The 13,644-nt window shown below is 39.3% G+C and overlaps 1 protein-coding gene across 2 annotated transcripts in view; it reads left to right on the top strand.

The window, feature by feature from the left end:
* TRIP4 (thyroid hormone receptor interactor 4) overlaps positions 1–13,644 on the top strand; it is a 60,762-nt gene that overhangs the window by 16,356 nt on the left and 30,762 nt on the right. For both annotated transcript variants that reach the window (XM_004687684.2, XM_012728792.1), the window contains exons 7-9: positions 824–1,039; positions 8,700–8,826; positions 13,240–13,427. In XM_004687684.2, coding sequence (XP_004687741.2) covers positions 824–1,039; positions 8,700–8,826; positions 13,240–13,427 — 531 coding nt within the window. The remainder of the gene's footprint in view (positions 1–823; positions 1,040–8,699; positions 8,827–13,239; positions 13,428–13,644) is intronic.

Raw genomic sequence — 13,644 nt, 5'->3', positions numbered from 1 at the left:
CAAAATGATGTAAAAATAAACTTTTTAATAAAAAAAAAATTCCTACTTTGTTTTAAAATTTTCACAATTCCAACTGAGTCTTGAAAAATTGAAATCAGTATATGAATCTAATCTCAGTATTTCATATGCTAATATATAATAATAATAATTTGTAATTATACATTATTTCAGTCTAACCTGAATTTGTGACTTTGGAGTGAGCCCCAGATTTCATTATCTATAGAAAGACAGTGGATCACTAATATTTCTTCAAGAGTTCTCAATTTTTTTTGTTGGTATGAGCATAGAAATAGGATCAATTACCATATTTTGGAACTTGACCCCAATATAGTAATGAGGGTGGGGGAAACTGATATTGTAGTGGAATCACAGAATATCCTAAGAGGCAGCTATAGGACTGAATCCATGCTAGAACTCCAGTTTCTAAGGGAAAGGGCAGCCATAGAGAAATCAGTACCATACTGAGAGAAAATATTGTAGACAGGTAATGGGTAAATTACCAGATAGTGAACTCAAATGCTTCAAAATCAGACTTAAGCCCAGTTATCAGAAGATAATTATTGGACTAGTATGAAAAGAAAAGGGCAGTAAATTATGGTGTTTTCTGCCTAAGGGTAAGTTTAGGGGCTGAACTGGTCACTCAGTAGGGATAAGATATATACTGAAGTGGAAAACCAAGCAAAACTTGACCTGACTTTTGGAACCTACTTAGTCATCTGTGTTTGAGACAATAATTGTAACCGTGAGCTACCTTGAAACAGTTTCCCAAAGAGTAAGTCCCTGTTTCCCAACCTGTTTCTTCTTTATTTCCTTCTTTTCTTAGCATTCGAAGGACCCAAGTAATTGATGATGAATCAGATTACTTTGCCAGTGATTCTAATCAATGGTTGTCCAAAATTGAGCGAGAAACTTTGCAAAAGCGAGAGGAAGAGCTGAGAGAATTTCGACATGCTTCTCGGCTCTCTAAGAAGATCACCATTGACTTTGCAGGAAGGAAGATCATAGAAGATGAAAATCCACTGGCCATGTATCATAGCAAGTAAGTAGATAGCATTAGAAAGGGTCTGAAAGAAGGGAAAGTTTGACAGTAAAGAATTTGCCCCCTCGCCCAGTAAATCTGTTATTTTTGTCTATTTTAAAAATACTCATTTGGCGAGAAAATAACAAAAATAATGAACAACCATATACCAGAGATATTTTGTGGGGGTGGAGTGGGGAATGGGGTCAAAAACGGGGGGGGGGGAGGGAAATGCATGGGACTATGGTGGTGGCACACGGGTGATTTGGTGATGGGAAACCGGGGGGGATTACAATCAAGATGGAAAAAAAAATGTGCAAAATGATGTAAAAATAAACTTTTGTAATAATTAAATAAAAAAATACTCATTTGGAATAGAAACATATAAAAATAGCTAAGACCATTCTGAAAATGAACACTTAGGGAAACTTATTTAACTCCTGTAATTTTATAAGAAACTTTTAAAAATAATGACGTACAATTTGGGCATAGAGAAGAGCAATGAACAAAGAAGAACAATGAACAAAGTAGAACTGTGTATATATATTGTGTGGAGGGTATATCTAAACAGTAAGGAAAGGATTAAATATATGGTGGCATAGCTTGAAAAAAAATCTACTAGCTGTCTACTGCAAGCCATCCATGATAATAAATTTGACTAAATAGATAAAGGAATAAGAAATAAAAGAATTCAGAAGCAGTAAAGAAATACGAGACTATAGTTGTAGTCTTGATGTTATCTAGCTTTTTCTAAGCAAGATGCAAAGCTTAAAAGTCAAAAAGGGTGGTGCGACTGGTCAAAGCACAGTACTCTGAAGTTGTCACAGCCCCTGCAGCACAACTTCAATCCCCAGCCAGGGAGGTGACCCACATGGTGTGGCAGACCTCTCCTGACCTGCCTACTGATCCCTTCAGCAGTGTATTTCAGAACATCTGCCTGTTATGCTCCTCACTCTGTCTCTGGTGAATTCTCTTGCCCCCACCCTCCTGCATCTCTGTTCTGTACTCCAGTTCTGTATGCATAAATAAATAAATCTTTAAAAAAGAAAAGAAAAGAAAAGAGAAGTCAAAAAAGATCTAAGATTTTTTTAAAAAACATATTGGTCTGGCCCTCCCTGGTGGCGCAGCGGGTTAAAGCACAGCACTAAGAAGCTTATGCCACTTCTGCATGGGTTTGATTCCCGCCTGCTCCAGAGGTGACCACATGGCGTGGCAGACCTCTCCTGACCCGCCTGCTGCTCCCCTCAGCGGTGTACTTCCTCAATCTGCCTGTTCTGCTCCCTACTCTGTCTCTGGTGAATCCTCTCACCCTCTGCATCTCTGGCCTGTACCCCAGTTCTGTATGAATAAATAAATCTTAAAAAAAACAAAAAAAATTGGTCTTTTGAGCAATGAATCCCAGTTTTACACATATTGAATCATACACCAAAAAAAGGAAAAATGTCTAGGGAAATATCTTTTTTTTTTTTTTTAGATTTATTTATTTATGCATACAAGGGGTACAGGCCAGCAATGTGGGGATGAGAGAAATCACCAGATAGAGTGGGGAGCAGAACAGATAGATCTACCAAAATAACACTGCTGAGAGGAGCAGTGGGTGGGTGGGTCAGGAGAGGTCTGCACACCACATGGGTCACCTCCCTGACTGGGAATTGAACTTGAACCACAGTGGCTGTGGACAGTTTCATAGTGCTACACTTTGACCTGTTGTGCCATGAAAGAGGGCCCCTAGGGAAATTTCTTCAGAAAAAAAACAACGAATGTGCATTTTATATTATTTCCATTATAAGTGCTCCATGAATATAACCAACCTACAAGGAAGGGAACAATAAGAAACCAGGGGGCTTAACCTCTTAGACACTGCAAAGCAGTCAGATATTTGGGATTAAAATAAAATTTAAAAGGGAGCCTTCCCAAGGAGAGGAATAAATAGAGCTTGAGTAGTTCAGGTGCTAGGATATGTGGAGAGGACACTCAGGCTATCAAACAAGCACTGTGAAAAAAATCATAGTATTTTATTTTATTTTTTAAAGATTTATTTATGCTTACAGAATTGGGGTACAGAAGTGTGGTGGGGGAGAGGATTCCCCAGTGACAGAGTGGGGAGCTTACACTGCTGATGGGAGCAGTGGACAGGTCAGGAGAGGTTTGCCACACCATGAGGGTCAGCTCCCTAGCGGGTGATCGAACTTGGGCTGCAATGGCTTTGGAGAGCTTCATAATGTGGTGCTTTAACCTGCTGCGCACCAGGGAGAGCCCCCACAGTATTTTATATAAGGTAAAGATTAGAGTACTGGGTCCTCCCTGTGGCACAATGGTTAAAGCACAGCACTATGAAGCTATATGCAGTCACTGCAGCAGGAATTCAATCCCTAGCCAGGGAAGTGAACCACATGGGTGCAGCAGACCCTCTCGCTCACTGATCCCATCAGTAACGTATTTCAGTCACTCTGCCTGTTCTGCTCCCCACTCTGGAAAATTCTCTCACCCACTATGCCTGTACCTCTGGCCTGTACCCCTGGCCTGTACCCCAGTTCTTGTATGTATAAATAAATCTTAAAAAAGATTAAAGTACTATAATGACAGAAAATATTTAAAACATTTTTGTCAAATAAGCACTACCCAACTTTATAAAGACCACCAACACATTAAAAGGAAAAAAATCCTTTGGGAAAATAAGCAGTGCCTCCCCCGCCCCCCCTAAAGCGCAGCACTGCAAGCTAGCCGCAGCAGCTTTAGTGTGAGTTCCATCCTCGGCCCGAGAGGTGACCCACATGGTGCAGTAGACCTCTGCTGTCTTGCCCCCAGCTCCCCTCAGCAGTGTACTTCATCATTCTACCTGTTCTCTCCACTCTGTCACTGGTGAATTCTCTCACCTCTGCACCTCTGGCCTGTACCCTAGTTCTGCATGCATAAATAAATAAATCTTAAAAATTAAAAAAAAAGAAAAATAAGCAGAAGGTAATTTATAAGTGAAGAAGTATATATCGCTAATCAACATTGGAAAAGATGCCCACCCAATACCAGAGAAATGGACATTTTTATTTTTATTAAAGATTTATTCATTTTTTTATGCATACAAGAACTGGGGTGTAAGCTAGAGGTGTGGAGGTGAGAGTGATCAGCAGAGACAGAGTGGGGAGCAGAACAGGTGAATCTACTGAGATACACTGCTGAGGGGAGCAGCAACAGGCGAGATAGAAGAGGTCTGCTATGCTATGTGGGTTTTTTAGCTCCTTCACTAGAGATGGAACTCAAGCCACAGTGGCTGGTGATAGCTTGTTAGTGCTGAAACTTTAACCCCTGTGCGATCAGGGAGGTCTCCATAATAGGATATTTTGAAACATAATACATCCTTAAGCTTACTGCAATAAATATAGATATATCTGTGTACATGTATGTTGTGTGTGTCTGTGTATAGATGTTGCATAATCTGTGAGTACAGAGAAATGGATATACTCTCTTATTGTAGATGGGAGTATTAAAATATAAGAGTGTACCCTAATGAAAACTATAGATTTGGGGTGATAATAAAGTCTATTGAAAACATTCTCATTCTCATTATGACCAACATAAAACTACCAACATGAAGTCACTGAATGTAGAAATTTAAAAATGAGCTCTTCCCTGGTGGCGCAGCGGGTTAAAGCACAGCACTATGACGCTTAAGTCACTTCCGCATGAGTTCGATTCCTGCTTGCCCCAGAGGAGATCCACATGGGAGGCAGACCTCTCCTGACCCGCCCCCTGCTCCCCTCAGCAGTGTACTTCCTCGATCTGCCTGTTCTGCTCCCCTCTCTGTAATCTTCTCACCCTCTGCATCTCTGGCCTGTACCCCAGTTCTATATGAATAAATATTTGTTTGTTTATTTATTGTTTTTTTATTTATTTATTATTTATTTATTTGTTCATACAGAACTGGGGGACAGGCCAGAGGCTCAGGGGCAGCGAGAGGCTTCGCCAGAGACAGAGTGGGGAGCAGAACAGGCAGATCTAAGAAGTACACTGCTGAGGGGAACAGCTGGCGGGTGGTCAGGAGAGGTCTGCTGCGCCATGTGGATCTCCTCCGGGGCAGGTGGGAATCGAACTCATACGCAAGTGGCTTAAGCTTCTTAGTGCTGTGCTTTCACCTGCTGCACCACCAAGGAGGGCCTAAATAAATCTTTTTTTTTTTTTTAAATGAGTTCTAGCCCACCACTGAAAGAAATCACATGGAGATCTCCCATTTTCTCTTTAGAAAATGGTGTCTCTGTCCTCTCTTCTCCCCTCCACCCCCCCCAAGCCAAACAGAACAGGGTCTTTGATGAACACAGTCCTTGGCCTTTCTTTTTCATACTTAGAAAATTCATCACATAGTTTTCCTAAAGAGAAGTTATTCTTCCTCTCAGAGTAATTCTACCACCAACTTCAAAATAATTCTTTTTCTCATCTTTTAATATATGATACACATATAAAAAGAAAAAATATTTCTGGTTACGGTTTAGGAATTTGTTTTTCTTTCAGTTGTATTTTCCAAATAAATGGGCATTGTCTTATTGTAATAGAAGTCATTTTTGTGTTCAGTAAAAAATAGTATGGGCTTTTAGAAGCGATTTGGGCCATATTTAAAAATTAAATCATGTATACTTTTTGATTATATAGCTTCACATTTGCTATAAAGATACCAGTTTCTTCATGCCCTTGTAAAAGATTTTTGCCATTCTGACACATGAAAAAATGTGTGGAAAGCATTTGAATAATTTGTATTTGTAATAATTTGTATTCATATTTCTTTACTTTGGTTGTTGCTGTTAAGTCTGAACATTTTAAAAATGCATTCACTAGCTAGTCGTATTATCTTATAGATTCTGAAATTCTGAATATATTTACCACTGTACTATGTCTGAAATCTGTTTCCTTCCTTTAGATCCCACTGTCCCCCATCTATTTTTAAAGATTTATTTATTTATTTACAAGGAGAAGAACTGGGGTACAGGCCAGAGGTACACGGGGAGAGAGAATCACCAGAGACAGAGTGGGGAGCAGAACAGGTGGATTTACTGAAATACACTGCTCAGGGCAACAGTGAGCAAGACAGAAACTGCCATATGTGGGTTAGCTTCCTGGCTGGGGCTTCTCAGGCCATTTAGGAGATAGTGCTAAGACTTAAACATTAAGTCACAAGGTAGGCCCTGCCACCCTCCACCTACTTTAGACTTACATGTTTCCTTTAAATTCTAATTCTTGTACATTTTTTTTTTAATTTCATGCCTTTGTTTCTGTTTTCCCTTGGTTTGGAAAGCCTTCCCCTAATATTTGTCATTCAAATATCTATCTCTCCCTTGAACCTGCTTGGTATAACATATGGGATGATATTATTAGATTGTGCCTGCTCATAGTAATAATTAAATTTCACCCATTTTTAAATTATTATAATAGTTTATTTTTACATTATTTTGTGCCTTTTCCCATCTCAGTTGTAATCCCCGTGTACATCCCATCACCAATTCACCTGTGCCCTGTGCACACTTTGATCCGATTTCCCACTCTACCCCCATAAAATGTCTCTGATATATAGCTGCTCACTATTAATTCACCCCACACACCACCACCCCCCAGTCCTTTATGCCTCCTGCTGTGAGTGAAACCATTCAGTATTTTTCTTATACTTTCTGGCTTATTTCACTAAGCATGATACCCTTCAGTTCCACCCATGTTGCTGCAAAAGGCATGAGTTTATCTTTTTGATTGCTGAGTAATATTCCATTGTATATATGTACCACATCTTTTTAATCCAGTCATCTACTTATGGGCATTTGGGTTGATTCCATGTCTTTCCTATAAAGCAGCAGTAAACATGGGGGTGCAAGTGTCTTTTTAAACCAGTGTTTTTGTGTCTTTTGCATAGATATCTAGGAATGGGATTGCTGTCACCCATATTTTATTAATCATTATAACTGTCTTTTAAACCTGTCATTAGATTAAAAAATTCTTGCAAGCATAAACCATGTGCTCCATATATTTTAAAGATTTATTTATTTACTCATACAGAATTGGAGTACAGGCCAGAGATGCAGAGGGTGAGAGGATTCACCAGAGACAGAGCGGGGAGCAGAACAGGCAGATCTACTGAAATACACTGCTGAGGGGAGTAGCGGGCAGGTCAGAAGTCTGCCATGCCATGTGTTCACCTCCAGGGCAGGCAGGAATCGAACTCACGCGGAAGTGGCTTTAGCTTCTTAGTGCTGTGCTTTAACCCGCTGCACCCCCAGGGAGGGCCTGCTCCATTTATATATAAATATTAAAGATTTATTTATTTGTACATACAGAAGTGGGGTACAGGCCAGAGGTTCAGGGGTGGTGAGAGGCTTCACCCGAGACAGAGTGGGGAGCAGAACAGGCAGATCGACGAAGTACACTGCTCAGGGGAGCAGAGGGCGGGCCAGGAGAGGTCTGCCATGCCACGTGGTCACCTCCGGGGCAGGTGGGAATTGAACTCATGCGGAAGTGGCTTAAGCTTCTTAGTGCTGTGCTTTAATCTGCTGTGCCACCAGGGAGGGCCTGCTCCATTTTTTTTTTTTTTAAAGATTTATTTATTTTTGCATACAGAACTGGGGTACAGGCCAGAGGCTCAGGGGCGGTGAGAGGCTTCACCAGAGACAGAGTGGGGAACAGAACAGGCAGATCGATGAAGTACACTGCTGAGGGGAGCAGCAGGCGGGTCAGGAGAGGTCTGCTGCGCCATGTGGTCACCTCTGGGGCAGGCGGGAATCGAACTCATGCGGAAGCAGCTTTAGATTCTCAGTGCTGTGCTTTAACCTGCTGTGCTACCAGGGAGGGCCCCTGCTCCATATTTTTAAAGTACTTTTACATATGAGGTTCCTAACGAAATATTTCTTTAATGGTATTAAGTCAAGGTCAGTGTTTTCTGTTAGTAGAAGCTTTATATTGTGCCTCAAAATTACTATCTACCAATGATTTTCAAGCTTTTGGTTATGGAATGTAGCAACAAGTAATGTGGGGCTAAAGAATAGAATAGAATGTATGATCTCTGCAGGACGTGTGATCTCTTACCAGTAGGGAACATTGCACAGTATTGAAATGAGAATCATCACGTTCTTTCTTATGGTTAAGCCAAAAATTTGAAACCTATGCTATAAGTACTGTTTAACATGGATGTATGTGATTACTCCTTAATTGTTTTATCTATAGTAGATGTTACAGGACTTGAGAAAGGAGTATGAACTTTTATGCTTGGCCACTAGAGGGCCTCTTTAGAACTTCTGGACCTTGAAGCAAGGTTAGAATTCAGTTCTTTACTGAGGACTGGAGGGTGTCTAATGTGGGCAGAGGAATAATTGAATGTATTGTGTAAATAGCATATCATAGAGACTTCTATGCATCAGACTATTTCTAGGCAACCTTTCTAATCTTGGCATTTCTGATGGTTTTATTAAACAGATGAATGCTTATACTATGCCCTTCCCCATTTTCTTGGTGTTTCAGAATTTGTCCTAATTCACATTGCTTAGGGTTCTTGGAATGAAGAGAAAGATGTTGGAGTGGTGGAGCAGGAAACATCATACATACACAGATTCCTTTTTGAATTTCAAATTTTATTACTGTTGAAAGTTTTTATGTGGGTAGATATACAGAGCATAGAACATTACCAATTATTGCATCCTTTGGTTTGTTATCACAGACTAGATGAGACAATACAGGCCATTGCCAATGGAACCTTGTACCAACCAATGACCAAATTGGATAGATCTTCTGATGAGCCTTTGGGAGTTCTGGTGAATCCCAACTTGTACCAGTCCCCTCCCCAGGTTAGTGGACCATTGTTCTAATTAATAATGAAAGAAGCTTGGACTCAGAAAGTTCTACTTTCAAGTGTTCTGTTTCTTAGGCTCTAGATGTTGATCTGCTATTTTAACACACCCTCCTGTCTTACTCTGTGGCCCAGTTTTTTTGCAGCACTCTGGCAAGTTGACCTGTATTATCTTCTGATTAATTCCCAAGAGAGGATTTTGTTAAATACTGTACAGATTTAAACAATAAGTCTTGTTGTTCATGTACTTTGTCTCATATTATATGGGTAGTCCAAGAGTGGTGTTTTAAATTAATACATTAATTTACATAGTCGTTGTCATTCATTTTATCATCAAGTGCATTAAATATCTACCATGCACAAGCACAGTAGTAAGTGATCAGTCAGATACTGCTCCTATCCTTAAAGACATTATAGATTAGTAGGGGGAAAGGTTACATAAGCCAGCTTTACTTACTATTTTTTTAAAGACTTATTTATACATACAAGAACTGGGGTACAAACTAGAGGTGCAAGGATGTGAGAGGATTCATCAGAGACTAAGTGGAACAGATGGATTGATTGAAATACGCTGCTGAGGAGAGCAGCAGGTGAGACAGAAGAGGTCTGCTATACCATGTGGGTTAGCTTCCTGGCCAGGGATTCAACTTGTGCTGTAGTGGCTGGTGATAGCTTGATAGTGCTGAAATTTTAACCTCTGTTCCACCAGGGAGATCTGAGCATGAACAGGGCCTCTTTTAATACTAAAAGACATATAAAGAACAGTGAAGGCCCTCTCTGGTGGGGTAATGGGTTAAAGCACAGCACCTCAAGTTTGTTCCCCGGCCAGTGAGGTGACCTACATGGCATGGCCGACCTCTCCTGACCCATCTGCTGCTCCCCTCTACATTGTATTTCAGTAGATCTACCTGTTCTGCTCCCCACACCTCTAGCCAGTACCCTAGTTCTGTATGCATAAATAAATAAATTTTAAAAAAAGAGCAGTGGAAACTCAGCAGAGGAAAAGTCTAATTCTTGCTGAAAGGAATACAAGAGGCTTTTAGAGGGAAGTTGGCATTCATTAAATAATGTTTCTTAAAACCTGTGGTTGGGCATGGTGAGAAATTCTTTCTAGGAAGAATTAGCTATGAGAATGGTTACATGAAAGCATGGATGATATATATGTGTCTACATATATACACATACATGTACATCATGAAAGCTTGTCTCTCAAAGTACATACACACATAAATATATCATGAAAAAATTTTACATATGTGGAATAGTGAATTTGGACTGTATAGATACTACTTATAAAAGGGACTATTATGAAAATAAAGTAGGATTAGCTAGGTAGAAAGAAAGCTTACAATTTCAGCTAGAAAGTTTTCACATTTTTATTTTATAAATAAATGTGAGTCATAAAAGGTTCTTAAGCAGAGAATCAGGGCAACTCTTTGACCAGCTTAACTGGAGCTATTCATTCAGCCTATATATATGCCAGGATTTTTGCCAGTTGCTGGGAAATTAAAAGGTAAAGGCCCAATCCATTACTTAATTACTTCAAATATAGTAGGAAAACAGGTTTTAAGTATACAATATTGCAGTTCCTTAGATAGTTACTATAATAGACACATGTCATGCCTATAGTAGATTTTAGGAGAGTGTTCATAAACTCACTAGAAGAGTCCCAAAAGAAATAGTGTCTAAGAGGAGACCTCAGGGGTGAGTAGTAATTTTCAAACTGACAAATCTGGGGGAAGAAATTCCAAGTGGAAGGTACAACATGTGCAGAGGCTTAGCAGCTTGAGAGCATTAAGGTATGGGAAAAGCACAAGTAACTGTTGGAGGTTCATTTTATTAGTAATTCAGTTAGTAGTCCAATATATTAGTTTCCTAGGGCAGCTGGAGCAAAATAATGGGTGGCTTCAGAGAACAGAAATTTATTTTCTTTCAGTTCTGGATGCTGCAAGTCTGAATCAAGGTGTTGATTGAACACACTCCTTCCAAAGGTTCTGTGGGGAAATATTTCCTTGCCTTTTTCATCTTGTGGTATCCCCAGGCATCCCATGTTTTGGTAGCTGTGTCTCTTTAATTTCTGCATCCTTGTTCATATTGCCTTCTTCTTGTGTGTCTTTATCTTTGTATGTTCCTTTGGATCCACTTTGGATTTTGTGTTTCTAATTCAGTATGACCTTATCTTGATTACATTTGCAGGATCTATTTCCATATAAGTTCACATTCACTGGTTCTGGGTGGACATAAATTTTGGGGGAGATACTATTTAATATAGGCAACATCTTATGAATTCCCTTTTTTTTTTTAAAAAAAAAGATTTATTTATTTATGTATACAGTACTGTGGTATAGGCCAGAGGACTGGTAGGTGAGAAGATTGGTAGGTAAAAAAATTCACCAGAGACATAGTGGGAAGCAGAACAGGCAGAACAACAAAGTACACTGCTGAGGGGAGCAGCAGTCAGGCCAGGAGAGGTCTGCTGCTCCATGTGGGTCACCTTCCTGGCTGGGTATTGAACTCGTGCTGCAGTGGCTTTGGAGAGCTTCATAATGTGGTGCTTTAACCCGTTGCACCACCAGGGAGAGCCCTCCCTTATGTTTTATACCAAGGAGTTTTTATTGTAAAGTGGACAAAAAGGAACTCTTGAAGAGTTTTAACAGAAGATTGGCATGTCCTCCATGCTTATGTAGAGAATGGACTCGGGGGACAGGGGAGAGTAAGACTAGAAGCAAGGAAACTGCTGAGATTATTGCAGTGCACAGTGGGGAGATGATCAGTGCCCAAATTAACATTGTGGCACTAGAGATTTATTTAAAGGCTAAAAATGTAGGTGAGGAGACCATTTGGCAGCCTTTTTGATAGTTTTCTTTTTTAATCGAGGTTACATTGGTTTACAATACTGTGTGAGTATGTGATTCAGAGGCATAGGATCACAACTCTCAGATGCATGTCAGCACACCACACCTACCACCAGCCTCCACCACAGTATATTCGTGTCTCTTCCTTCTTTGGCAGCCACACTTCTACAGTCAGGTTTCTAGAGTTCTTTATTGATTTGGTGGGTTGATTTTTTATTTTTTATTTTTTTTTACTTTTTATTTTAATAAGAGGTTAATTTAGAAAAGTGGCTGTGGGAATAGAGGATCAGATAATCAAAATAAGAGCTGCAGTAGAAATAGGCCAGAGAATTTGAATCTCAGAATTATTCAAATACTGACATTTTTATGAAATCACTTTTTTTTTTTTGCAATGAATCACTTCTTCCTGTCTTTCCATTAAGAACTTATATTCCTGTGTAGTATTTATTTATTTCTACCTTGTGTTTTGGATAGTTATTTATGTGTCTGTCTTCTACGAGGACTGTAAGTTCCTTGAAAGCAGGAATCCTCTTTTAAAAAATCTTTTCTATGGTTCTTTACTTTGTATGCTTTTCACATATTTAAATACTCAATAAATGTTGTTTTAGAGCTATGGCATTTGATTAGCATTATAAAATTTTACTGGAGAAAGGTATTAGAGATTTATTTAGTCCAACACCATCATTTTACAGTTAAGAAAACTAAAACTTTTATAGGTTAAATTATTGTATAGAGACTCCAGGTTATTACTGTATCATTATTTCCTTATAAATTATTTGGTAAGTAGTAAAAAATTAAGGCAACTAACCCCACATCTCACTATGCTAATAGAGTCTCTCTCTTTCTTTCTTTTATTTTTGAACACACCGTTTTCTTGTCCTGGGAGAAACTAACCTATGTCATTCTGTGACTGAATTAATGCCAGGACTCTTCAGTCTCCTGTAATTACCTGTACCCTGTAATTTTCTATTCTCTTTCCATGATGGGAACCTTGTTTCAATAGTGATCCATCCTCTCTTTTAGGGGACAGGTTGTTTATTTCAGGATAAGAGAATTCTTCTTGTATCCATTAATTAGAATTACTGTTCCTGATAGCATCTGTTTTGCTTTGTCACGGTACCAGCATATGGCCCTGCCTCTAAGCACACAAGGAATGTATGAACCAAAATGTTGAGTTCCTCATGACGCTTACTTACCTAATAGAATTCTATTGGAAATTGCTCAGACTCCAGTATGAGTCCACCATAAGTAAAAAGTGGAAGTGATTACAGATTAATATTCTGGTCTGAGAATTGTGCTGTGGCTGGAATATTAGGAAGTCATTTGTGGAGATTTCAGCATTCTAGTTATCCTGTAAAAGGGGACTGTTGTACCTGAGACTCCTACTAAATTTATTCTCTTTTTTTTCCTTATTTCAGACAAAGATGGGATACATTTTTCTAAGAAGATGTTCTCACTATGAATTCTTCATTACTAGCATTCATCTCATTTTGTATACCTACCCTGGTTCTCTCCTTTGTAGACAGAATTGTATGTTTGGTTTCTTTCCTTTACAGTGGATAGACCAAACAGGTGCAACTTCACAGAAGAAGATTTTCCATTCAGCAGGATCAGAGCTAGAGTTCAGTGCACATCGGCACCAGCTGCGAATCCAGGACCAAGAATTTCAGGAAGGCTTTGATGGTGGCTGGTGCCTGTCTATGCATCAACCCTGGGCTTCTCTGCTTGTCAGAGGGATTAAAAGGTAAGGACAAAAGTTTATTTTGGCAATGGAAGATCTTCATATGGCACAAACTTGTTCTAGAATTATGGATTGAAATTTCATTTTCCCCAATCTAATGTTAATACACTTAAGGATATAGAACTTTAAGCAATTTATTCATGTTACAGATCTTGTAGTTTTACTGAATTGCTAAAAAAAAAAAACTGAGGTTAGAAAGATTAATGATTCAAGTCATAAG

The sequence above is a fragment of the Condylura cristata genome, unplaced genomic scaffold (genome assembly GCF_000260355.1).
Source record: "Condylura cristata isolate star-nosed mole 26May11 unplaced genomic scaffold, ConCri1.0 scaffold00023, whole genome shotgun sequence".
In the NCBI taxonomy this organism is placed as follows: Eukaryota; Metazoa; Chordata; class Mammalia; order Eulipotyphla; family Talpidae; genus Condylura; species Condylura cristata.
The sequence above is the reverse complement of the archived record's forward strand: the minus strand, read 5'-3'. Positions and strand labels throughout refer to the sequence as shown.